This window comes from Fopius arisanus, unplaced genomic scaffold (assembly GCF_000806365.1).
Source record: "Fopius arisanus strain USDA-PBARC FA_bdor unplaced genomic scaffold, ASM80636v1 scaffold00239, whole genome shotgun sequence".
Taxonomy (NCBI): domain Eukaryota; kingdom Metazoa; phylum Arthropoda; class Insecta; order Hymenoptera; family Braconidae; genus Fopius; species Fopius arisanus.
This window is the reverse complement of record NW_011887978.1, coordinates 70,161-97,290: the sequence shown is the minus strand read 5'-3', so window position 1 is coordinate 97,290 and position 27,130 is coordinate 70,161. Positions and strand designations below refer to the sequence as shown.

The window sequence follows — 27,130 nt, the reverse complement described above, 5'->3', positions numbered from 1 at the left end:
ATGATTTCTCTATTAACTTATTAGTTTATACTTAGTTTATAGTGATATCTGGAATTTTTACTGCTTCTAACATGATTTTTTGAAAATATTGCGAAAATGTGAAGGGTTTTTGCAAAAAAAGTGTAAAGAAGGTTCACAGCTTTTACTTGACATTTGTATGATGGAAATGAGCTAATTAACATTGAGTATAGTTCTTATCATAATAATATTATGCTGTTATTTCGACTATGGTTAAAATATTCTGCTATCAATTATCTAAGCAATATTAATTTTCTTGCTAATAAATATATGTTAATTGATGATATTTTTTTCTTCAAGGTTGTTATATTTAGCTGATTTGCGGTGACAATACTGAGACAAAATGGCAAGAGCTTCAAGCGAAATATTGGTGAAAAGTTTTCGTTATGTCCATAGAAAAGTTGTCCGGAAAAAAACAGGTAAATGACTATGGCTTTATGCTGAAATTAACACAATATTCCATAAACATGACTTTTCATTCTGTAATTTCAATTTGTTCCATCTAACATTTCATCATTATTCTTGATAATTGCGCTCTAATTTCCTTCAAATTGACATAATTCCATAATAATTTCATGCTAATTTCTCCTCATTCTTTAAAGATTCGTTCGATTTTTATTACAAAACTTCCTGAATTTTTTCATATGAATTATTTTCAAAGGTGTCCCACATTTTAATTAACAAATATGCTTTTCATCAAGGCATGTGACAGAAATGAAATTTTTGAAACATTTTGGAGTATTCAGGGATATATTATAGATGTTAAAAATTTTGAGAATTTTGATCAATTACAAATTAGGAAAATTATCAAAGCTATCGCAAGTATTAAAATTGGAAAGTTGTGAGCCTTTCAGAAAATTTTTAAATAGCACTACCATCTACTGCCTTTTTCGTCATAGAAAAAGGTTATCAGCAAAATTTTAAACGACCGAATAAGAAATTTTACTTCAATATTTTATTTTGTTCAAGTGGCTAATGCAATAATCGGAAACTGCGCAGGTCCTCCCGTGATGCTGGCGATTTTTTGCAAATTCTACGATTCCATCTCCTATCGGTTATTCATTAAGCAGAAAAATTTCCCAAATTTTCAACATTACCACCAAAGAACTATCCCAATCCAAAGATTTCAAGGACTACGGGAATTACGGACAGTTTACTATCATCCGGTTAGTTCCAAAGTGGCTAATTTATCTCTTTCTCTGTAGATAAAAAAGCAACGTCACGCGTTTATTTTCTCAATTGTGATTGTTATTGACAACAATAGTAGAATAATAATTATACTAATAATAGCATATCACAGTTTTTATTATTATTACTATCGTTATTCATCCTATTATCATTATTATTGCTATTACTGATTCATTCTGTTTGAATACTCGATTATGGTGTAAAATAACAGTAACGATCATAATACTAATAATACCAGTAATATTAATGACAATAACTGTATAGATCTGTAACAATAACGTGAAATAACAAGAATCCAGTTGTTTGAACATGAATGAATTGATGTCAATGAAACTTTTCCATCAAGCTGATTTTATTTGTTTATTTAACCTGCTTTGTCACTCCTCGCGAGTGGTATTCGCGCTAGGTCCTTCAGCTCTAAACTTCATTGTATTTACGTAAATATTTCTTTTTGTACAGAATGGAGACTGTTCTATGTTCTGAGAGATTTGTTACGTTGAACCTTGTTTAGACGGCATAAATACATGACCAGGGCCAGCGTTTTCATGGCAGGTACTCCAGCGCCATGTACCATCAAGTGCGACGTAACAATAACACCGAACTTTCATTTGTATATTCAAATAAAAAGACCCATTAAATGCTTACTAAAGAATGTACCTAATGTTATCTCAATGGATGATGATTATCAGTAAGTATTGCCTTATTAAATTACTCATTTCTATCGATAGTTCACTACTTCAGGTTATTACATGGTTTTATTATCTTCTACAGGCTGGCTGGAGTTATTACTATTTATGAAGATCGTTACATTACTTTTGGTCTTGTGAAAGACCAGTGGAGACTTTATGATAATCAACGTAAAGCTATCGTATATTCATCACAATCCGAACGGGTTGATCTCGTTGGTTTAGTTTACATTTTAAAGAATGCAATGCTTTGTTAAAAGCAATGCTTTGTTAAAAGCATTGCTACAAAAAGTGCCAAAGCTAGTGAAGTAATTGTATAAAAAAAACTGATTTTAAAGTCTAATATTACAAGTTGTTTTTTATAATTTTACAATTTAATTCACTTTACTTGCAATTTGTTGTTATCATTTTTTGTCAACTCAAAGGAACTAAAATGATATTAAATATTGCTGAATTACTAATACAATTTAATATATTAGTTGTCTTCATGTCGTACCTTTAATTTTTCATTATTTTTACCAAAACGGATTGAATTTATTTTAGTTTGCAACATATTGTATGTAATTCACCTAGTTAAGCTGATTCTGAATGAAAAGTTTCATCGAAAACTGAATTTCATTAATTTCTTCGTTCTGGTCTAAAGACTGCCTCCTTAACAACCATCGGCAAAATATTTATAATAAACTTGTTGTAACTAAATTTATAATAAACTTGTAAGTAGAAAAATATGTGTCTTACTGTGAACCAAAATGAGCAAATTATTCATTATTACATCAATTATTGATTGAACTAACAAGATTAGCAATTATTTTAACCTTCAGTTTTCAGACTAACATCGTTGCAATTATTTCATTGTTCAATATCCATTGTTAAAAATTGAATTAAAAACTATTTTTCTTTTGGAGACAATCGGATCGTTACCTACTAAATATAAAAAAATATTTAATAGTGTGAGATTGTCACAGGTACCAAAAATAACTTAGCACAAGCTCAGAGAATACTTGACACAAGTATTTTTAATACTTGAAATGAAATCGTATAAGGATTTATAAGTCTTCAGAACGACTTGTAAAAGTTCATAAGAATGTGTGCAGATCTAAAAGAGTTTACTAAATCTTTTAAGCGTTCATATGGGCTTATGAGCTCATCTAGGTCTATGCAGACCTTTACGAAACGTTATGAACAAAGTTGGGTAGCATAAATAACGACTTCAGGAATGAAGTATTTGGCTCCTCGACTTGATTTTCGGTCATCGTTCTAACCAAATTATTTTTTTTGCGAGCTTCATCAATTCCGATAAATGAACTTGCAGTTAAAGAGGCCTGATTAACCCATTCTGAAATAAACCCTTCATTACTGATTATTAAGTAGTTTAAGATATTGTTCATTTTGTGGAACTTTTTATTTATGAAAACATCCATCGAAGTGGCACTGTGTCAGCTGTTGCGATAGATTCACTACGGCGGTTCCTCCCCCTCCATCGCGATGTGACCCAATTACTCCAAAACGATTTTCATCAACTAATGTGGAATCAATCGATTGGGGTGGAGTAGAGATTATCTATTATTCACCTACAAACGATTCCGCATCATTTGATTAGGCACTTGAGTGCCTATCATTGAAATTACAAGAAGTTGGGGGCTCACTTCCAGTTAAAATTTTAATTATTTTAAAAAAATCATTAAAAATCAATTATTATCGATCAAACTCTAATTTTTAGCTATCATTGACCTGCAAACCACCTACAAACGATTCCGAGAATCCGAATAATTAATTTATCGAATTTCAAAAAATTGAGGCCTAACTTCCGGTGAAAATTCCAATTATGTAAAAAAAATCACTAAAAATAAATTATTATCGATCAAACGCTAATTTTCATCTATCATTAACCTACAAACCACCTGCAAGCGATTCACTTGGTCCAAATAATTAATTTACTTAATTACAAAAAGTTGGAGGCTAAATTCCGGTAAAAAATTTAATTATTAAAAAAAAATCATTAACAATCGATTATTATCGATCAAACGTTAATTTTCATCTATCATTGACCTGCAAACGATTCTTGATCGTTTGATCGGTCATTAAACATTCTAGGGTTAAATTTAACAAAAAAAGATGATAACTTCCGTAGAAATATTTCATTTTTTTGAAAAATTCATTGAAAAAAAACGATGATCGATCAAACAATAATTCTTATCTATCATAGACCTGCAAAGGACCTTCAAACGATTAGGCATGTGCGGAATAATTAATTAGAATAATAAGTTGATAACTTCTCGGAGCTCCCCTCATCGCCATTTCATTCCCACTCTGCAGCTGTTTGGCACTGGTGGGACTATTTAAAAAATGATAATTTAAAATAGCAGGAAAAAATGTAAAATATATTTTAAAAAATTTCAACTTCCTGGGTAAAAAAAATTGTAATAGGAATATTTTTTTCAAATTTTCGAAAAATTTCTGGAAAACTTTTCAGAAAATTGTTCTTTTGAAACAAAAAAAAATCGGGAAACAAAACAATTGTATTTTTGGGAAATATTTTGAAAAATTTTTCAAAAATTTGTTTCGGAAATTTTTTAAAGGAATTTTCAAGAAATTTTTGGGAATATTACTTTTTCCTTCTAATTATACTGTTACTTTTTCCATTTTTCAATAGTCTCAAAAAATACGGCATCTAAATTATGAGAAAAATTTTTCCAATTCAAATAAAAAAAAATTTTACAACAACCGATCTATCTCCATTGAACGCACCCCACAGCACCCCAAAATTGACATTTAAAAAAGTTTTGGAAAATTTTTTCAGAAAAATCCATTTTCTTTTCGGCGAAAAATGAAATTCTCTTTTTTTTTACGGATAGAGACGTGGGAATTTATACTATTGGGAAATTGCACCTTTTTTTTTTAGGTTAACTTGACAGAAAAAAAAGTCAAACGACTCGACTGGGATTCAAATGTAAACGCCAGAAATCGCTGAATAGTGGGGACGAAACGCGCATGAGAAGAAGGCTGAATGAAAATGATTAATTTGTTATTGAATAACTTAATTAGGGATGTACAAACGAAGAAAATATGTAATTTCTGATGTACTAACAATTTCCTATGGAATTGACTATTTATTTAACCCATTGAGCAATTTTTCATTTTATTCCAACCAACATCATGGCAAAAATTGAATAATTATTAATAATTAATGAGTGAAAGTACAAACAAAAAATTCTAGTACAATTATGTACTAGCGATATACAATCGAATACATAAGATAATTTTCCCAATTATTGCATGTTTTCGGCTAAGTACACGGGTGGACTTAGAAGAAATGTAATTTTTTAATTAACTTTTCATACTTTTTTCTTCGTAAATATTAGGTAGTAATTTGATGGAATTTAGGAGAACATAATTAGAATTTGGGAGTGATTAGTTTTTGTTTAATGGATTTTTCTTTTTTTACAATAATAATGAGCAGAAGTTATGATTGAAAATTCAAAAATTTCAAAAAGGTTTCATAATTTAGGAGTTAACGATTTTATTAATAAAAATTAAAAACGTACTTTTTTTACGTACACTATATAGTGACTTGCGCATGCGTAGTAGGCTTAAGGTAGGACGAATTGATTTCATAATTATATCATTATTTTTATTATTGTAAAAAAAGTAAAATCCATTAAACAAAAACTTATCACTCCCAAATTCTAATTATGTTCTCCTAAATTCCACCAAATTACCACCTAAATATTTACGAAGAAAAAAGTTTGAAAAATTAATTAACAAATTACATTTCTTCCAATTGCACAGTGCCACAATATACATAGTGAGTGACGGATGGTGCATGATACTTCCTTGAAAATCTAGATGGCATATGCTCGTCGAACTGGCCGGAATATAAGGATCTCACTGCGCGATTCCAGTTTGCTTCACCGCTAGCAGCTGTGCTTTACACTACACTGCCTGTTGCAGGCGCACTAAGCCTGCCTACGTGATTTTTCATTCATTCAGTCTCATTTTTGTTTTCCTAACATATGCTTCTGAGTAGTGACTTTGCAGTGATTTTTTTATAACAATTTAAGCAGAATGGCCAGCTGGTGGGTTCTTTATGGCTGCATAATAATTGTTTGTGGTTGCATTGAGGTTACTGTGCAAGAAAAAGACACCGGTAATGTTTTATATAGTTTTCAAGTATTTGGCGATTATCCAGTGGCTAATCTTCTACTCATGTTCTTCATACTTTTAATAAATCAATAAACAATCATTCTACTACCGAGCTGCATTCATATTTTGACAGATATTTTCGGCCGCTTTCTATCCTAGTGCTGAACAATTTTGTTTACGATTTGAATACAACGGAAAAAATGTTCAAAATCAAATGCAAATCTGCGATTTTTTATTTTAGTCAGTCGAGATTTAATTTAATGAAAAATCCTCCTGTTTCTTTTGTGCATAGTTTTATAAAATTTATACGTTTTTGTCCCATTCAACTTGTCGACTATGTTAGTTAATATATCGGAAAAAATCTGATATCCAAAATTGACATGAAAATTGCCCCATTTGTTTTGCTGCAAAACAAATAACTTAAACAAACAAGTACAAAACTTAAAAAATATATATTTCTGTCGTCGAAATGATGATTTTGAACAATTGTTCATTGATAGATTGATGAAATGACTGATTTTTACGTTTTTCCATTCTGATTATTTATTTTTATTTTTTAGAATTATTGTCATAATTTTTTTTTACTGAGTTATGATTCAATGATTTTTATAATCAATAGCATTTATTGGACCGTATAATCTGGAAAACTGTTCGTAGCCTATTTCTTTGGTTCTTCCTGCCTTGCTCTCGTTTTGCTTGGCAAGATAAATAATGGAGAAACCATTGTATTAAACACCCTAGCGTAGCGGCGCCGACGCCGACAATGGTGTTAAAGCGCAACACTTGAATTTGTAACGCGGAGAAAACTAATTTTTGTTGCCACCGAACATTTGCGGTGTGTTCTGCGGTTACTTAATAGAGAACATTTTTTCTAGTATTACAGCGGCTAACCATATCATTATACTATGACCACTCTATTCTCAATCCCCCCTTCAAATTTTTCATTGATCTATTGTCAACTAAGAAATTTGTTTGTGTTAGCCATAAGCGTCGGCAAAAATCTATAAATACAATATAATATCCGAATTCGGTTGGATTTTCTAGATTTGAAGGATAATCGGACGTGGTGAACAATTTAAAAAGAATACAGTCAATTTTTCCCGCGAAATCTTTAAACTATTAAAAAACAGTGTGTAAAATTTAAAACTTATGACTAATTTAAAACTGTTGAAAATATATCAAGGTAGAGGAAGAGTTGTAGTTAACTTCATGAAACCACGCACGCATATTGTATATTCAATTAATAATTTTTGCGCAAAACATCAAATCCATTGCGAATGTTGTTGCGCTGTACAGCATCTATTAGTGTGGATTTTCGTTGGAAATAGAAAAAAATTAGCGGATTAGTAGCTGGAAAATAACTCACTTCTATTTTATCCGCCCCGGTCATCCTTAACAGAAGCCGTTGGTGAATCCACGGCACAGACGAAAGTAACCGCTAAAATAAAAATGAACACGAGGGTCCTTCATGTTATACTTACTTATACGTACTTAAAACGTTGAGTTTATTTGAAATCTACATAAACGATAAAGAAAACATGCACATCTATCCAATGCTACTAAACGACTGAAAAATTCGACAACTGATGTTTTTTTAAAAAATTCTCCCAAGTTAACGTTTTGAATAATTATGTGTGACAAAAACAAATGAAAGCAAATAACGAGCCTAGTCGAACTATTTTCAATGGAAAAAAATTTGGCCAAAACGACCATTGGAAAGGTCATCTACGAATTACTAAAAATCTGAGAATGCACGGAGAGAAAATTACTGGACAAAGTACGTCATTAGTCACGTAAATGTGGGCCGAAAGAATTGTTCAGGACTTTTCAAGTGAAATCCTGAGAAAAATTGAGAAACGAGTCGGAAATTTTATTATTTGCTCTGGAACATTTACGGTACTGCCACCTGTTTTTTCCCGAACAAGTAGAACCCCGAAAAATTACATAAAAATTGCTCAATTCTTCATAGATTTAATGTGACAAAGTCAATTTTTTTACGAAACACAAAACATGAATATTTCGTAAACAGCGCGGCACAAAATCCTGAAGAGAACCTAATTTATGTCATAGGTGCCCGTAATCACGTGATTCTAAGCTCACTTCGCTCGCTAAAATCGCGGATTACGGGCCCAATGACATGAAATAGTATGCGAAAGACGTGCTTTATGCATTTGTTGCATAATATAGTATTACATGACTCTACTGAAAATTCTCCCACGCACTTGTGCCATGCCATTTCAGCTCACTTTAGCCGGTTCCTTTCAAGTCACTGAAACAGCCAAGTGGTTAATGCCTCGGCATACGAATGGTCGTAAGTTCGGTCCCCTCCGATACCAAATTTGAGGTTTTTTTAGTTTCGCGGATTCCCGTAAATATAGTGTGGGAGAGGGAGAGGTAGACGATGAATAAAAAATAGTCATTCACCCTCTCCCTTAATTATTATTGCCCAAAAAAAAGAAGAGAAAAGTTTCACAAGTCATGGGACTACGTATCGTAATTTTTGCACCTTGGAGGGTTACTTTTCACCGACCGAGTCGCAGAATCTTCTATTTGAAATTTTATTTCGACAAGTAATAGAACTGAATGACATATACAATACACAAACAATAGTATGTTACACAACAAGTGCGTAATAGATTCTTTGGCTCGGGAAAGAGTTGTAACACGAGCGGAAGGTAAGTTTTACAATCCCACGAGTCGAAAAATCCATAAGCACATGTTTCGTATACTATTTTATGCCAATGGCTCTCGCTTCGCTTGCTAGAATAGCGCGATTACGGGCATCTATGACATAGGTAATTTTCTGTCATAGGCTGCATGTCAAGTCGTGAGGTTTCAACCCTCATGATTTTTCATGTGTTTACAAATTTGTCTATTCATCCATTACATAAATATAACATTCCGTGTTTCTTTATTTCGATTTTTAATGAACCATTTTTGTCCCGCGCGTATTTTCAACTTTTTTTTTGAGATATAATTTACGACTTGCAATAATGAGTTACGCAGAAGTTTGTTAAGACAAAAATTGTCAGTTTTTAGGTGAAGAATCGAAGAAATATAGCAATTATTTGCGCACTTGATAGAACTTTAGTTCCCGGACTACTATTCGGGGGCGCTGATTGACTTTCAAATCGGCCTCACCAGGGGAATACGCGATAGTCTATCCAGTTATATAGAGATCAGTGCATGCTTCGCACTCGTGATTTTTTAACCTGGAAAACTTAACGCACTCATTGCTTTGCAACGCACCTATTGGTAAATATTGCGATAATTTCAATCCTCTCGTGGTATTATAAGCGAAAATACCGATGACTTTGTAACTGAATTTTCGAGAAATTGGTAAAAGGGTAGGCAACTCAGGCCGAACGCATAAATTTCGGTTTCATTCAGCGGTACGGCCGTATACATCGTTTTTTATTAGTCATCTTCTGTTTAGCTTGGCCATGGATTAGACGATCTTAGAGGATATTGTGCTAATTGTACGAAAGTTACTGTCCTCAGATAAGCATCACTCCTGGAGAGCTTTCTGGTGTGGAACTAGAGTTTCTGCTTTTCCTCGTACCAAATTAGTTAGGTAAGCTTTTGCCTTGTTATAAATGAGACAGATCTCTAAAAGCGTATGTATCCCGTATAGCGTATGATCGTGTAACTGATACAGTGTAAGTCGCCGAACTATTAAAAATGGGAGAAAAAAAGGCCGAACTGACTCTCTAGCCGATTTCTTGCTCCCATCTTGTTATCTTGTATTGTGACTAGTGTCTTTCTATGGGGAGAGCTAAAATTATGTTGTCGTAATTGTACATATGCTCTGATGTAACTTTCGGAGGGTCACGGAAAACCTCTTTCCGTTAGGCTGCCCTTTGAAACCAACAAACCCCACAACAAAAAAAAAAGCTCAGGCGCCAGGTCAATTATGTCGGAATGACGACCGATGAGAAACTCCTCCAAATTCAGCTTTCACTGCTCCAGTAGCTTGTTACTCCAGAACAATTTACATCTAATCTTGGCTGCATTTCTCAATGTTTTTACGTCAAATCACTCGGTATATTGATATACCATTCTGAAGGGCATTATTGCTCTCTCAAAATGTGATATGTTGACTACAATTTGGTTGAATTTTCATGAAGTTATTGGACATTGGTTCTCTTTTGAACGTCATGTCACCCTAAGATTTGGCTTTTTCATCAATTATTGGACCTTTAGACTTGACTGATGGGGCTTTATTACTATTCACCATTTTGAAAAGCTCAACGAGGTCTTTGCGAACCGTGCGATGTTTCTCATTCCATTCGTTTGGTCAATTGTTATGGGTGATTATGTGTCGAATTTCGGATGCCACAAATGGAACATTTCCCGTTCTTTTAGTAGTGTTCTCTGAATTGTTCTTTGGCTCAATGATCAGCTGACATCGTATACTGATTATGGAACTCATTGAATGGGCCTCGAATTCAGAAGTGAACGATCCAATTTCAAATATTTTTCGTAGAATCTTGAAAATTTTTGGCAAAAACAATTTTTTTCATGGTTTACTTAAAAAATCTACATCGGCAACATCCATCCCTTAGATTGCGATATATTGAATGATATTCAGTTGAATTTTCATGAAACTATTCAACTTCACTTTTAATTTGAATGTCATGTCAAACCTTGAAATTCGATCTTCTCATTTATTCACGGACCTTCCGACTTGACTAATGAGGCTTTATTATACACTATTTCGAAGAATTGAACGAGGTCTTTTACATGGAGTATCATGTTTCTCATTCCATCCACTTCATCAATTGTTATGTTATATTGTTATTGTTATAAATTCGCATTTTCTTAAGGGATTTAAAGTGAAATGAAGGCTTTTGGATAGATTACTAGCGGAGATCTCATATTAATTGCGAAGCTTAATAAATGAGCATGCAATTCAGAGGTAGAAGTAACACTTTTTTCACAGAATTATGAGAGTTTTAAGAAATGAATTAATTTTTCTGTTTTTTTTACTGCATTTTCTTTTAAGGCATCCGCCTATATTTGTCTGCACTTTTCCTTCTAAACCCAATCTCAATTAAAATGTTCCACCTATTAGGTCCGCCTATTAAAATATTCCACAACTTGACAGTAAGTTCAGAGTTTGTTAATAGTTGAGGTAACAGGGCGGATACGTGATGGGGGCTACACTCAACTGTCAACCGCCGATGACGATTGATTTTTGGCTATCATCGGCAATTGACAGTCAACTCTAGCCACCATCACCCGCCCAGTCCTAACAATCAACTATCATGTAGATCCTCCGCCTGTTCTTTAGCGATTATAGATATTCCATTATAACATCAATTCATCCGTTGCCATTAAATAATACGATATTAAATAATCGAGTCAAATACAGCATCTATGTCGATGATGAGGCATAATGGAATTCAATCCTATGAAACTTTTCCCGTAGCTGAGAAGATTGCTCACAAAAAAAGTCTATGATATTTTTTGATAGAATAATCACTTATCATCGCGATAATCACAAAATTTATAAAATCAGAACAATGACTTGCTACTTTTTACCTCTACAGTGCAGAATTAAGGCCCAGAATGGTGAGGCTTCGATTGTCGATTCAACATCGAATATGTTCCTACAGATTTCATATTTTTGAAGCGATTCATTAGCTCGGAAAGAATAATTTGGGAGAATCTTACAATTTCAATATTTCAAATCAAACATTCAAATAAACATTGAAACTTTTCTTCCCTCAGTTCCATAGGAATCGAGCTGAGGGAAAAACAAAAAAAAGGAGTACATTTCATCTCAAATGTTCTCTGACTAGTAGAAAAATCTATACACATCAAAATTAATTAACAAAAAAAGATTAAGTAATACAAATGTAACATGTGAGGCTTTCCCGTTCTCCTTTAATCAGTTCGCCTTTCAACCTGATTCCTGTGCTATCTAGGGATGTTTAGGGAAGAGTTCACCAGGTTCCCTGCAATAGCCGAACACCACTTTTTGTTCGATAAATATGAGTCGCTGGGCTGGATATACTGGTACAAAATCAGATTAAGATTGAGTTTGGTTTCGGTGGCAGTCCTAAGATTTTTCGTGAGGATATTCATTCAAATCTAGCTCCTCTCGTCCTCTAAAAACCAGAGGAGCCTCCGAGTCGTCAAAATGTTTAAGTAACCATTCTCATGGTCTTTGCACTGATAGTTCTTTACCATTGTCAATAACAACAGTTAAACACAATCCAAGCATCTTCCAATGGAAGTAGGATTTCTGTGGATATCTCCACACCTCACATAAAATAGAATTTAGCAAGAACCAAATGTGAACAAAATAATTTTCTACAATTTTGAAGTGTTTTTGATCTTTCAGAATTTTTTAAGATTTTTCAACCGATTTTTACAATGAGGACAAAAAATAGAATTGACAAAAAACGTATTTTAATTGATAACAATCAGGTAATTGAGATAAGGTTCAGAAATTTCTCGCAGAATAATCTTTTTGGACCATGAATATGTAAAAGAAATTGGTGTTTTGCAATTCGCTCGGGGCAAATTCTCTATGACTATGCAGGTAGACCCTTTTGGACAAAAAATGACTGCGACTGGTCCATATGCTGCTACTTCTTTTAATAAAATTAAACCATTATTGGGGGCACTAATTGAATCTGAAGCCGTGAATCTGAAGCGGTGAATGTGAAGCCGTGAATGTGACCCAAAGCTCGGAAGTGGTTTTCTACCGCTATATTTCCGCCGAGACAAATCACCGCCACTTCGGAAAACTAATCCCTACGAATGTTTTTAACCTATTCACTCAACAGACAAAATAATTATCCCATTAACTTCAATGCCGTATGAGGGTGAGTCATATGAATTGAGACAGGCCTCCTTTTTTATTTTAAATAGTGACCAAACGATAATATAAGCAAATAATTATTATCGACTACGAACACGCCAACATCACGGGGTGGAAGGTCTGACGCGGCCTGGGTCAGTGGCTGCCACGACTCAAAAGTCGACAATGACCAATGAACAAATAATTAAACGGGCGCCAGTTAATTTTATCGGAAAAGAAACGTTTCCTCCGATCTCAGGGAGTGGAAGTTGGTAGACCCAAAATATAAGTAGGCAGAGAGAGAGAGAGAGAAAGAAAATAAATTAGCCAATTTATTTCGTTTAAACGTTCTCGGGAATCGACTCTTTCCACACACAGTTATTACAATCAAATATGACACACAATAACAAAAGATGGTTCACGAAACGCTGCTGAGTGAAGAATAGCACGCCTGCCACTTGTTGCCCGTCTGTACGCGCAGGAACGCCCCAAAATCAATAATTCGGTGGATGCGCCCTCTGTGTCACCGTTATCCCTCGGCCATTAAAATCTACCAAAACTATAACAATTGGATAAACGGTTTTCGAAGTCCTCGAGAACAAGCAGAACTGGGCCGACATGAAGGGAAAATACTATCCTGTCTCAAACTCCCCCTTTTGACCTTCAGGTCGGTGAACAATTTCCTGCAATATTCCTGCCTGTTTGACTGGTTCTAGAGAAATTTTAAGTGAAATCATTGATAGCAAAGTAAAAGTTTGATAAGTTCCCCCCCCCCCCCTCTCTCTCTCACTCCATTGTTTCAATTATTCGCTTGAAATGAATAGGATTACGATTAATGTGTTTGCAGGACGACAAAAAAGATATTTATTTTCTGTGCAAAAATTGTTGACAAACAAAATCGATAAAATAGACAGGGTTTTCAACATTTTCCCTTTTAAAAACGAACATTCCCTTTTGGCGAACATAAAAAATAATAATACATTACTTAGACCAGGGCTGGGCAAACTCTGCTCTGAGAGCAAGTCGTGCTTCCGACCTCTATTAGTGCGTAACAAAGGGTAGACGAAAGCCCATTGTATCTGGTGATGGGCCTTTATGACCCAGATCGTAAAGGCCCTTCTCCTCCGCTGAGATCAACCGAAGTGGGGGTGACGCTTAAGAAAAGGAAAAGAGGAGAAATGAGACTCAAGTAAAGGAAAAGCAGCGAAATAAGTCGATCAGAAAAATTTCAATTTTTTTTCATGTGTGCATTAAAAAATAATCAGATGCGCGACAAGTTTTACCCTTCCGGAGGATAAATTCTTGCCAGATGCTTCATGGGATACTCCCCACCTTAGTACCTGTGAAGCCCCCACTACTGCCCCCACTATGCTAGTACTAAGACCCTTATTATTGAAATGGTTGTAAACTTTATTGGATTTCTAATTCGAGTTTATGGCTCTGCTCCGAGCTACCTGGAGATTGCCCATGCCTGACTTAGACTAACGGTCTTCTCACGAATTGTCCATTTTAATATATAGCTATTTAGAAAAAAATGAAGAACGATAAAAAGTAGAAAAGTATAGTCTAAGGCGATCGATGTGACTGTGCATTTCATCTTATTTTGGGAGCTGCTTTTATTTGGTGGGGATGAGTGTCCAGTCTTTCAGTTGCGGGCATTCTCTAATGATATCGTCGAGGTGTTTCAGAGTGACCGGACTGAGGAGTGCTCTGATGGCCAATTGGTATTTTCCCTCCGACAGTTGCCTTGGTGTCAACATATTGCGATCAGCGGTGCTGGTTGCGACTGTGAGGGTGTTTTCCATGATCAGGAATCGACGTATTTGGTTTGGGGTGTTAGTACGATCGTCGAACTTGTATTTGATCGTTTTCTTCAACATCGACTCGCCTTTACCAACTCATGACTCGGAACAAAAGTAGAAAGTATATTATATTTATTCAATCATGTACTGCAAAAAGGATTTCGCAGTAATAAGAATGAGAAGGTATTGATCATAACAGACTAAATCCATTGATCATGGAGCAGAGTTAAAGCATAAGATGCTTTACAATTGCGAATATATATACCTTTGTTTTTCCTTCATTTAATTGTATCGACAGTAAAGAATGTTTAAATGTGCCAATCTCCACGATTCTCAGCTCATACGAAGGACAAGATGTTTGGAAAATGTCGTTTCTTCTTGAATTATAATAACCGTGGATCACAACGTCCTCTGCACTTGCTACACCATCACCAATCGCCTCCTCTATAAATATTTGGTTGATGGAAAAATCATCACCATTTTTCACTTGCACAACATTATTTGGACGTTGGTCAATGATTTTCATGTCTTTATAAATCACTGATTTCCCTCCTGCCATTCGTACTCCATTTAGGGTGATTACTGCACTTTTCTTGAAGATGCAATCACGAAGAATTTCTTTCCTTCGCACTTTCCCGGTATCTCTTTGGGTTTGAGCAATTATACAATTCACTATCTGTGCAAGAGATTTTGAGCGACCAGTAATGAGTGATTTGAATTTCCCTATGAAATTCTCTTCCATGTAAAGTTAATACTTGGCAGTGTGCTTCATAATAGGTTGGCATCAAATGAAGAATCTACGTAGGCAGATTGTGGCATTTTCACAATGAGGTACTGCTAATTCAGAGCTGCACAGAATTTAACAGCCAGCATGTAGAAGTAAGAATTGATGAAACAGATCTTCTGACAGAACGTATTTCAGTACCATAGGCCTACCGTACACCATGAATGATAATCGTGTGACTTTCCATCGAGAAGAATGGTCAACATTGAAATCCATTCTTTGAAATTCCGATGGGATGAAGGGTGAAAGATCTTTTATCAATCTTTTTAGTACTTGGACTTTTTGTATAGTTAGTCTATATTTACTCTTCGTATCCACGAGTTCGTTAACCAATTTTTCATTACATTGAGATACAGTAGGTGCATAGCTTCCTGTAGTACATCCTTGATAGGATCAAATCCAAGAATTCTTAGCACTGGTGTTAAATTATCATTTGTATGCTACTGCCGATCAATCCGAGCCACAAATGATACTTTTGTTCTTTCGGGAACATCCAGGTCTGGGTAAAGCGGTCGCTTATTGATCGCCTCACCAGGAACTGGGCATCTCTCACATGCGGAAAAAGCAGTAGGCCCTTTAAGAGCAAGAAAATATGTAAGATCACAGCCTGATTTGAGTGATGATAATTATACTCTGATAGAAACTTTGACTAGCGGGTCGATTTTCCGTGGGTGATGTGTCCAGTTGTGCGGCAGCGCTCCGTTCAGGGCGGAGGCGCGTTTGCACGTAACCTTACTTTTATACTCGATCATTTAGTTTCCCTTCGGTTTAAGATCATGAGATCTTACCGTCTTCATTTTCTACTTTACTATTTTTTAAATAATAAGTAAAACGAACGCCTCTATTTCCCAGCGTTATAAAAAAACTAAACTTGTCCACACATGTATACCCTTTCGGGCTTTTACATTTCCCACCCCCCGTTCCCCCTGTACCGCAATTACGCCGAGGGCCGAAGGGAAAACCTCATGGGAAAAAACCTTGGCCAGGTACAGTCGTCCCTTTCGAGACTACCGCTCGTACGATGAAAACCTGTGCAAGTTAGAGCGAATTCTATCTCTAAAAAACCCCTGGCATTTCCCCGACTGGGAATCGAACCCACGAATCTCATGTGCCAACCCCCTACGCTCTAACCGCACGGCCACCGCACGTCGGTCCCAGCGTTATAGATAATGCGTCAGTGGAGCTGTAACAGAGAACTAAATCTTCATGAGAATCAGCTCATACACTGATTGATCCAGACCCAGACATGGATTACCAAAAACAAGACGACAGAAGATAGTGAGAAACAACAAGGAGTGAAATACATCGCGAAATAGTCCTCACGTAAACTCTGTTGTCGCTGACATTACTACCCCCCCTCTGCTGCCGCTCTTGGCGCGATGAGTGATATTAAATTCAATATTTTGAATAGCTACAGAAAGCCAGCGGTGAACAAGTCACTCGCTGTGTTCGGTCAGCGATGGCAGATGGTCGCGAGAGGTGAGTTCAGAGTTTTAGTGAACTGCTCAGAACTATTTGATAAATCCATCGTACTGTGTGTCGTACTCGCAGTGGCCCTGGATAACGCAGAGAGCAGTGTATTAAATGTCATATCTCTTATAGTAATTGTTTCCGGATAAAAAGATGACGAGATCCTTACTTAGGTGACGGAAACCCATCGAATCAAGTATAAAACATCCAGAATGGTTTGGTGAACCTGAACTAGACATTGGAGTAATTTTTTTCTCAGTTTTGAATTATATATGGTACTCAAAACATTTTCTGAAATTTTGCATACTACAACTCATAAAAGGTCCAAGTAATTTATCTACCGATAAATTGTTGTTCAAGATGAACAATCCAATGAAATTGTAAATGCTGCATTGTTAATTGATTTTCTCGATAACGAAGGATTTTAAGGAAGATTCTCAGAAAAGGTTGTTTGTTGAGGTAACAGTTGAGTAGGGTGGATCGGGAGAAATTCAGGAAAAACGGGTTGAATTTGTAAAATGTACTAACTTGCGGAAATTATCACACACAACGATTATCTATTTATTAAAACGCGTGGGCAATCTCAATGCGGTTTTTACAATGATTTACACGTTGATTTTTGTTGATGTACAAGTTAAGTTTGTTGAGTTAATTGTTGAATAATTAGGTGAATTTACTCGTTGAGCTTCGTTGAATTTCGTTGAGTTGACGGAGTTGATATTGATGCTATCGCGTTCACTGGTAGATACGAACAGAAAAACGTTGAGGGGGGTGATTTTGCTTTTGATGATTTGCTGATGACCGTTGACCGATGGGCCACGATCATTTCCGGATTTTCCCGATTCATTTTTTGTTGTTGGTGAAAAGCAGCCCATATTTATTTCCATTTTACACAAAGGTTTTTTATGAGAAATTTTATCAGCTATAAAAAAAGTGGGATGCCTTTTTTTCGCTAAAAATTTGCAGGATGAATCTTGTAAAGCAAACAATATTGAATCAAATGAATCATGAATCTTGAATTCTGTTATTGAGTAGTTGGATTCCAATTTTCTGACGGGAGGCTTGTTCTCAAAAACCCTGTAACGAAAAAAAAACATTGGCTCAATTTTCTGAAGGGAAACACGTATTTTTTATACTCCGCATGCATAGAAGCCCATAGTAACGGAGCTGACGATTCGTGTTTAACTGAAGCTCACTTGGTTGTTACTTGATATAAACTAAATTCCAATTAAAATAGAGTTTCGGCTACTAAAAATGATGGAAAATTCTCCATACGAAGGAGAAATCCACGATAGCAGAGTAGGAAAGCAATGCTACGGAAATGACAAGTAATTTAATCACTTGTCTTTTTATGGATGAAATATTGCTCCAATCCTATCCCAGACCACAAAATGATGCACTCACCATGTAAATATCATTCGGAACAGCTGATTTTCAAACTCACGCCTGACGCAGAGCCCACGGAACAATCCAATATGGCGGAGTTATCAGTAGATATGCATGATTAAGTGAATAACAAAATGTTAGAACAAAGATTGAAGTTCAATGGTTCCTAAATGCAGATTTATATTGCTTGTGCATGTGAGTGGTTCAGGGGAATATTTAGGAGATGCAAATATAAATATGTACAATCGGACAATTAAGTTTGTAAAAGGCTTGAAGTTGCATCCGTATTTGAGAAGCACAGGATGGAATTTCAAGTTTTTTACGAACTTAATTGGCCGATTGTATATTATTTATACTCCACATGATATGTGAACGCTTGAAAAAATCATTGGATCATAAAATGGAGGAAGGATAGGAGAATATATTCAAACAGGAGTAGAAAGAAAAGTCTAATATTTTATAATGTGTAATTGAAAAATTTTAACGATAAGTATCAACGACCCATCGAATTTAAAGAACTGTAGAAAATATCTGTTGAATGAGTAAAATTGTATAACATTTATTTTCCCCTCGTTTTTCTTTCCTTTTTCGTTTTTACTTCCACTTGGAGAGATTATCTGCATCTACAGATCTATAGCTGCATCATTGAATTCAATTGATAAATATTCTGGCAGTGCTTCGATTTTGTTAGGAATGAGAAAAAATACATTAAAAAAACTGGGTAAATTGACAAATTCTCTGTATCAGCTTCATTATTCAAAATTAAATTGCGGTTGGGGCGTTAGTTGCTCGACAACTTATTTCAATATCCATGCATGGCGTAGCTGTACTTTTTATGATGAAAAATGAAAAAAAAAATATAACACTTAGAAAAATTTATACCATGCCGAGCTTCACTTCTCTTGAGGACCGTTGCATTCACCAATTTTCAATCTTTTGCACCAGAAAAGAACATCACTAAATGAAATGAAGACAATGTGGCCGAGATGCCATGAAAAAATCACGGTGTGTCTCAATGAGAGTTTCATTGCGTATTGTAAGGAAATTGCGATTGGAATTGGGGGATTTTGAAATCAATGTATTTGGAAATACTGATGGGCATTAAATTTCGAAGAGAGAATATCAATGTACCTCTAGAAAAATTGCTTCCATTGAAGGTAAGACTGGTCCACATCTCTTCGAAACACAGTAGACGAATAGCAATGAAAATTCAGAGCAGTCAAGGCAGAATTGGATTTGAATTAAGACACCCCGAGAAAGGATCATTTTAAAGTTAGCGGGACCGTATTAATTTAATGTTTGTGAAATTTTTGGATGGACTGTAACCTGGATGCATATTTAAACTGCTCTGTCTAAAGCTACATTCCTCAATACTAAATACTAATACAGTTGTCTTTAAAGGAAACTACAATTCAAGTTATTTGTCCCTGTTTTCTTGAATTTCTTTCATTTCAATGGATATTAAAACAATTATTAAACAATAATTGACAGAAGTATCGGGTAATTGATTCAATAATTTGCTTGGATAGTTACTCAATTTGATTAAATTGTAAAGCCTAAGTGGATGGCTACGATTCTGCACGTGAGGTTGCATTTCCTGAAAGAAATTACAAATTTATTCACTCATTTCGATATCTGCAAATTTATAATTTTGAAAAAATGCTTGAAATCCCCCCATAAACAAAAACAAAAACATGTTTTTGTAAAAAAATGCGCCAAGCAAATATTTCGATGTGGTTCATTGGAAAAAAAAGAATTTGGAAAAAAACTTGAAATAACAATTACTAAAAAATTGAAGCCACAATTATTGAAATTTGAAAAAAATACATACATAAAAAAAGACGCCAAGTGTTACGGACACTGGGTCACTAGGCAGTTCAAAATATCGGGTAAAAGGTGAACCCTTCTGACGAGTTGACCGTAACTGGTCACGACAGGTAGTGTCCGAAGGAGAAAGGATCTTATAAATCTCACTTAGTGGGGACCGATTGCGTGGGACTAAGCACTGAAGTACAAAATGGGTATAATATGAGGAATTAGCACACAAAGAGAAAGATACCCTTAACTTTCCCTTCAAATAGAATTTAAATTTATTTCACTCGGTATACAGAATAGAAGAAAGTCCAAGATAAAAACCAGATGTAGGTAGGAAAAGAGTGTAGGAGGGAATAGCGTAAATGTTGTTGGTGTGATTTACTTACGGTTGTTGAGATTAAACGGCAACAGGGAACGGGTGGTTTCTTCGTGTTTCCCCTTCGCAGCGGATTCCGGAGGGACTCCAAAAGTATGCTAGATCCTCTAGCACTGATGGAGTTGAAAGCTGCCCAAACACGCCTCTCTGGCGCTGGTGATGATGATGATACGACCCCGGAGGCGTTGGGGGGTGTCTGTGGGCCTGAGTTGTTCACTCAGGCAGAACTTGGTTGTCCCCTAGCTTTTAATGTTGCTAGGTGTGGAGAAATCCCGGAGCTGGACACTCGGGGTAGACTCAGCTGTACGCTGCGTAATTCACCAGGTCGGTGCTGGCTTGACGAGAGGATTCCCTGAGTTGTATACTCAGGATGAGCTCAGTTGTACGCTGAGCAAATTTACCAGGTCGGCGCTGGCTTGCAAAATATATCCGTGGCTAAACGCTCGGGATGAACTCAGTTGTACGCTGAGTGATTTACCAGGTCGGTGCTGGCTTCCAGAAATGCGATCGATCTGACGCAATGTAGAAAATCGAGTTGTCTACTCGATACAGATGAAAGTGGGCGATGCTGCGGAGCTGCTTCACAACAGACGGATCTTGAAGGGTCAGCTTGTTGATGAGCAGGGCCCCTCGTAGAAAATCAAGAATTTGTAACGGGGCCGGCTGGCTTGCCTCCCTTGAAGAACACTCGTCGATCTGACGTAGTGAAGAAAATGGAGCTGTCCACTCTATGTAGTAGCGATGAGAGTGGGCAATGCTGCAGAGCTGCTTCCCAACAGACGGATATGGAAGGGTCAGCTTTATTAATGAACAGGGCCCCTTGTTAATGACCAAGAGTCGAAATTTTACTTTGGACTCGTTGGTACTGATTTAAAGCTGCCCACTCGATCTGGGGTTGCAAGAAGAGTCGAGTTGTACGCTCGGACTGTGCCCCAGTGGTGACGTCAGAGGGTGGTCCTGCATAGTTGCTCTCCTGAAGACTGGGCCTGGAGGGTTGAACCGGATGACGAGCAGGATACCACTTGAAGATCACGAGTCGAAGATTTAATTTAGACTGACTTTATTTGGTGAAAAACCGCCCTTTATATGCTGTTCGGGCGTGATTTCCCTACAGCCGTTAGAATTTTGAGATTTCGTCATCCAACGTTTTTTGAGGTATGGTGGGAGGAATCTTCATATGATTAACAATGTATTCAAAAGGGATATTTCTGGGCAATGTACCCTCACCCCGATGCTACCCCCATTTCCCCAGGTGCGGGAGAAGTTTTTGAGAGAAAGACGGGACGAGCGTGCATTGCCCTCTCTCTAATTAATGTTCTTCTAATGTTAAAAGTGGCATGTTTACGCATCTTTTTAACGTTCATGGCCTATAAATTTGACAGCTCTTCTGGCGATGGGTAACTATTGTTCATTAGAAGCCTCGCGTGTCAAATGGAGTGGACCTTTTGAGGCTGGAGATGTCCCCTTGTTTGGACAACAAGAAATCATCTGGTGAATTGTGCCAATTCCTGGAAGCCATCTCATAACTTTTGTTAGGTATGGGGTGCAGGTGACGTCATGGTCCCGGCCAACCCCCTGTAACCAATGGGGGGAGGCACTCGGAGCAGATGTACCCCCTACTGGCCTGCCTTTTCCTTTGTCGATATCGGCAAACCCGTGGCTGAGGTGGTCCATCTCTGAATTGCCGACATTTTTAATTCTTTGGGGCAGCTCCCATCTGCGGTTACCATTGGAGGGTTGTTCAAGTTATTGGCCCCCAAAATTCAATGGAGTGAAAAGGATCTCCTTAGCTGCGCCTTTCAGCAATTGTGTGGCTTCTTTTTAGATGATTCGTGGTTTCCAGGTGTTGTCGCCTTGATGGTCACTCCTTAACGCCTTTCAGGTCATAATGACGGCCACTTGAATACCTGCTAGGTGGTCTATTTTATTGTGGTCACTTCGCATAATCAGCATTTAGGCCGGTCATAGCGACATTCCTTGCTATTGTATGGGATTTTCCAAAGCTCCCTTTTTTTGTGGTTACACCAAGTTTTCCGAATATCTATAAGAAATCTTAACCGTAGTGACTGCGGCGTCCGCAACACAAGCTCATTGAATTCACCAGTGGGGAAAGCTGGTGATGATAGGAGTCCATAAAGCTTTTTGAGTTCTTCTCTATGAATGTCTTGACTAAGACGAGTCCCATAATATCCTACAAAGGACATCGTAATCAAATCGACTATTCGACTCAAGTCGAAAGGTGTAAAAAGGGCATTGTGAATCACAAAATTATTCAGCAATATGGTCAGGATCAACGTACTTGGCGCGGTTTTTTCGAAACTCACCAGTTTTTCTTTAGAAGTAGCGATAATAGAGTACTTTCCTCAATTACACGAACTGTCCTTCAGTCTGGGAATTCTAGGGGAATCAACAAAGCGAAAAATTCAACTGAAAGTTCCATCTAGTTATCATGAAAAGGCCTATGAGTTTGATAATCTTGATGAGCAGACCATCGGACTAAGAAAGCTCCTTCGATTCAACTATGTTCCACAGTTGATGCATAGGGATGAAATGTTCTCACGGGAAACTTCTCAGTCAGCAGTGCCATCCAGGTTAGCATTGCTCATGTCAAGTTTCACGGGCAGCTTATAACGAAAAAAGGAAAGATCGCATATCCAAATAGGCTAGGTTATCAGGAAAAACCGCGCCAAGTACGTTGATCCTGACCATATTGCTGAATAATTTTTTGATTCACGATCTCCTTTTTACCCCTTCCGACTTGAGTCGAGTAGTCGGTTTGATTGCGATGTCCTTTGTACGATATTATGAATCCCGGAAAAAATATCCCAAGAAAAAATATCCCACCCATTCAAAACGTGTTAAAACTCGCTCAATTCAATTTTTTTTAAATTCAATTATTATTTTCGTTGTCTCTTTTTTCAGGGGCTCTAATTTTCCTATGGTCTATCGAATTGGGTGGGTTTTAACACGTTTTGGGTGTGTGGGCTATTTTTTCCGGGGATATTTTTTCCGCCTACCAGATATTATGGGACTCGTCTTAGTCAAGACATTCATAGAGAAGAACTCAAAACGCTTTATGGACTCCTATCATCACCAGCTTTCCCCACTGGTGAATTCAATCAGCTTGGCGTCTTTTTTTATTTGTGTATTTTTTTCAAATTTCAATAATTGTGGCTTCAATTTTTTAGTAATTGTTGTTTCAAGTTTTTTTTTCCAATTTCTTCTTTTTCAAATGAACCCCATCGAAATATGTGCTTGGCGCATTTTTTTACAAAAACATGTATGATATAACTCACTTCTCGTGTCAGCAGCGACAGCAGGAGGAGGGGAGGTTCGAGAATTTTCGGAGACAACAGAGTTTTCCTCTAGACTGCTTTTCGATGTATTCATCTTTTTGTAGTTTCTTCTTCTCTTCTCACTTCAATTTATGTGGGAAGATACGGATGGGTTTTTCATCAGATAAATTATTATTACAATAATTATTATTTTTGGTGGACCTAGAGCATAGATTTACCATTGTTCATTTTCTTTTCTATCGAATTGGATCTGGACCAATTTTGGGGATATGTAATTGGACTAATTTGATTTCTTCATTCCGAGAACTCTCAGACATGTTCTATTTCATTTTTTTCCAAGAAAATTTAAGTCCCTACGGAACGACCTACTGAAGCCATGGAACCTAAATTTGGAAGCGTTTCTGATCGGTGGTCCTTCCGAAACAATGACCTGGTGCCTAACTTTTGATTAAAGTTTCTTTTGGAGTTTGTTGGTGCCAGAGGACAGCGTAACGGAAAAAGGTTTTCTGTGGACCTTTCGAAATGACGTGGCAAGGTTAACGCAATCACGATCGTTATTGTTTGAACACACAGTTCTGACGACTAATTTAGTAAACGAATTTTCAGAAGCATTGCCTTTTGTACATGACGCACACAATCAACGGCCAAGTTAACGGAGCATCAGCTTTGCCATGACGATGTCCAGGTCGATAAGAAATTTCAAAGTTTTAACAAGAAAGAAATTCTATCCATCGAGGAATCTGATTGGTCGGTTTCTGGAATAACATGAGGCAGTATGATTGATATGGATCAGAAACTTTCTATCGAAGTGATATTTAGAAAATGTTTCACCAGCTTTGATGACAGGCAAGAATTCGCGTAATACAATAATTAGGTAGACATTTGCTGTAATAGGCAATGAGCTTTTCTTGATTGCTCTGTAATTGAAAAAGTGTAGCGCCAATGGCAGATTGAGAATTGTCAGTATTTAGAATTACTTTGGTATTAGGTAAAGGTGTCGATAACATTATAGGAGGAGTCCAGACATGCTTTAATTTATTGAAGGCTGAGCGGCCGTCTTCTGACGAAATGAAAAGAGTTTTGCTATCTACAATTTTGTGGGGAAGTGTAACGATAGAAGCAAAACCTTTTACGTATCGCCGATAGTATGAACAGAGACCAAGAACACTGTGTAATGAAGTTTTCTCTGCCGGGATCGGTCAATTAATGGTGACTGCCTTGTTTCCTGGGGAACAATTGATCCTGTTCTCAGACAGTAAATAACTTTTCTTAAAATTGACTTTGTGGTTGACTGAAGCTAGCCTATTGAAAATACGATGAAGGTTTGATAGATGTTCTTTGAACAATCTAACCAGAACAAGAATATCGTCAAAATGGACCAAGTCTATTCTCGGGGATAATTTCAATTCGCCAATAATCAGTTTTAAGATCTATATGAGAAAACTAATAAAATGCCTTCGGTCCATTAATAATTCCTTTTTTGAAGAAATTGGTATACAGGGTGTAACTTAATAAGTGTAATACCTCCCGACCACGAGTTCAGGGATCCCTCCTGGACACTAGAAAATAGGAAAAAAAAAATTTACTCGACCTATTTAAATAAAAAAAAATAAATTAAAAAAAAAATTATGGGGCGTTAGTGTGAGTGGTAGAAGTCGACTGAGATATGACAACAGCGCATGAGAGACGTCGGGAAGTGAGAGAGGTAGTTGAGTACCACTGTTCTGCCGTGAATTTCGGACCGACACGCATGGAGCATAGAGTAACAACATGGACATTATTATGTTACACCGTGTAAAATCGTTCGTTGTGACTTTGTTGCGGACACTGGGTCACTAGGTAGGCCAAAATATAAGAGAAAAGGTGAACCTTTCAGGTAACTTGACCGTAACTAGTAGCGACAGGTAGTGTCCGGAGAAGGAAAGATCTTATAGATCTCACTCAATATGGGGGGCCGATTGCGTGGGACTAAGCACTGAACTGCACAATGGTTACTAAGTGAGGAATTAGCACACAAAGACAAAGATACCCTTGAGTTCCCTTTAAATAGAGTTTAAAATTTATTACACTTCACTTGAAAATACAGAATAGTAGAAAGTCCAAGATAAAAACCGGGGAATAGGGGCAGAAAAAGTGTAGGTAAGAATAGTGTATATGTTGTTGGTGTGTTTTTTCTGACTTACGGTGGAAGAAAACTACGGTGTAGGGATGAGTGGGTGATCTCTCGGTGGCTCTCCTCTACGTAGCGGATTCCGGAGAACTCCAAAATGTACTAGATGCTCTAGCGCTGATGGAGCTGAAGATCCTCGAACACGCTTCGTTGGTGGTAGTGGTGATGAGGTGACTCTGGAGGTGTTGCTGGTGAGAGTGGATCTGAGTTTAAATAAAACTCGGTTGACAACTGGATCTAGATGCTGGTTTGTGGTGCTCGGCAGAAATGGCCTGGGCTGGATGCCCGGGTTGGACTCAGTCAGATACTGAGAAAATCACCAGCTCGTTGCTGGCTTGTGTAGAAACCTCGGCTGATAGCTCGGGTTGAACTCGTTGTGTTGCTCAAAGATTTGCCAGATCGTTGCTGGGCTTGCAGAAAACCTCGGCTGAGAAGCTCGGGGTAAACTCAGTTAAATACTGAGAAAATCACCAGGTCGTAGCTGGCTTGCAGAAAAACCTCGGCTGAGAAGCTCGGGTTGAACTCGTTATATTGCTCAAAGATTTGCCAGGTCGTTGCTGGGGTTGCAGAGAACCTCGGCTGAGAAGCTCGAGTGAACTAGTAGTGCAGTCAGGCTATGGCCAGTGATGAATTGGGCTTGCAAAAGCTGGCTTCCAACAGACCGATCTTGAAGGATGAGCTTTAATGATGAGCAAGGCCCCTCGTTGAATACCAAGAGTCGAAATTTTACTTTGGACTCGTTGGTTAAAGTTGCACACTCAATCTGGGGTTGGAAGTTGAGTTAAATGCTCGAACTGTGCCCCAGTGGTGACGTCAGAGGGTGGTCCTGCAGACTTTCCCCCTTGAAGACTGATCTTGGAGAGTCGACTGGTTGAAGAGCAGGACACCACTTGAAGATGATTAGGAGTCGAAGATTTAATTTAGACTGCCGGATCTGGCGAAAAACCGCCCTTTATATACTGTTCGGGCGTGATTCCCCTACGTCCGTTGATTTTTGATTCTTAGTCACCCGACGTTTTTTTGAGATATGGAGGGAGGTATCTTCATATGTTTGACAATGTATTCAAAAGGGATGTTTCGGGACGATGTACCCTCTCTCTAGTGTCACCCCCTGTTTCCCCAGGTGTGGGAGAGGGTTTTGAGAGAAAGACAGGACGATCGATCTTTGGCCTCTCTCTAATTAAT

At 37.1% G+C, this 27,130-nt stretch overlaps 1 protein-coding gene and 1 long non-coding RNA gene across 4 annotated transcripts in view; both read left to right on the top strand.

The window, feature by feature from the left end:
* Window positions 1-6: 6 nt before the first annotated feature.
* LOC105272693 (uncharacterized) lies at window positions 7-2,681 on the top strand. 3 transcript variants are annotated; one of them, XR_892814.1, is made up of 5 exons: window positions 7-230; window positions 319-437; window positions 988-1,184; window positions 1,666-1,894; window positions 1,978-2,681. It is a non-coding gene; the product is annotated as an uncharacterized lncRNA (long non-coding RNA). The 3 variants fall into 3 exon arrangements; XR_892813.1 differs by having other exon boundaries at window positions 7-437; window positions 1,018-1,184; XR_892812.1 differs by having other exon boundaries at window positions 7-437.
* Window positions 2,682-5,710: 3,029 nt separating this feature from the next.
* LOC105272692 (procollagen-lysine,2-oxoglutarate 5-dioxygenase 3) overlaps window positions 5,711-27,130 on the top strand; it is a gene marked incomplete at its 3' end in the record, with an annotated part of 83,223 nt that continues 61,803 nt past the window's right edge. Inside the window, 1 exon segment of the mRNA XM_011314906.1 lies at window positions 5,711-6,039. Within this exon segment, the coding sequence (XP_011313208.1) occupies window positions 5,958-6,039 (82 nt within the window).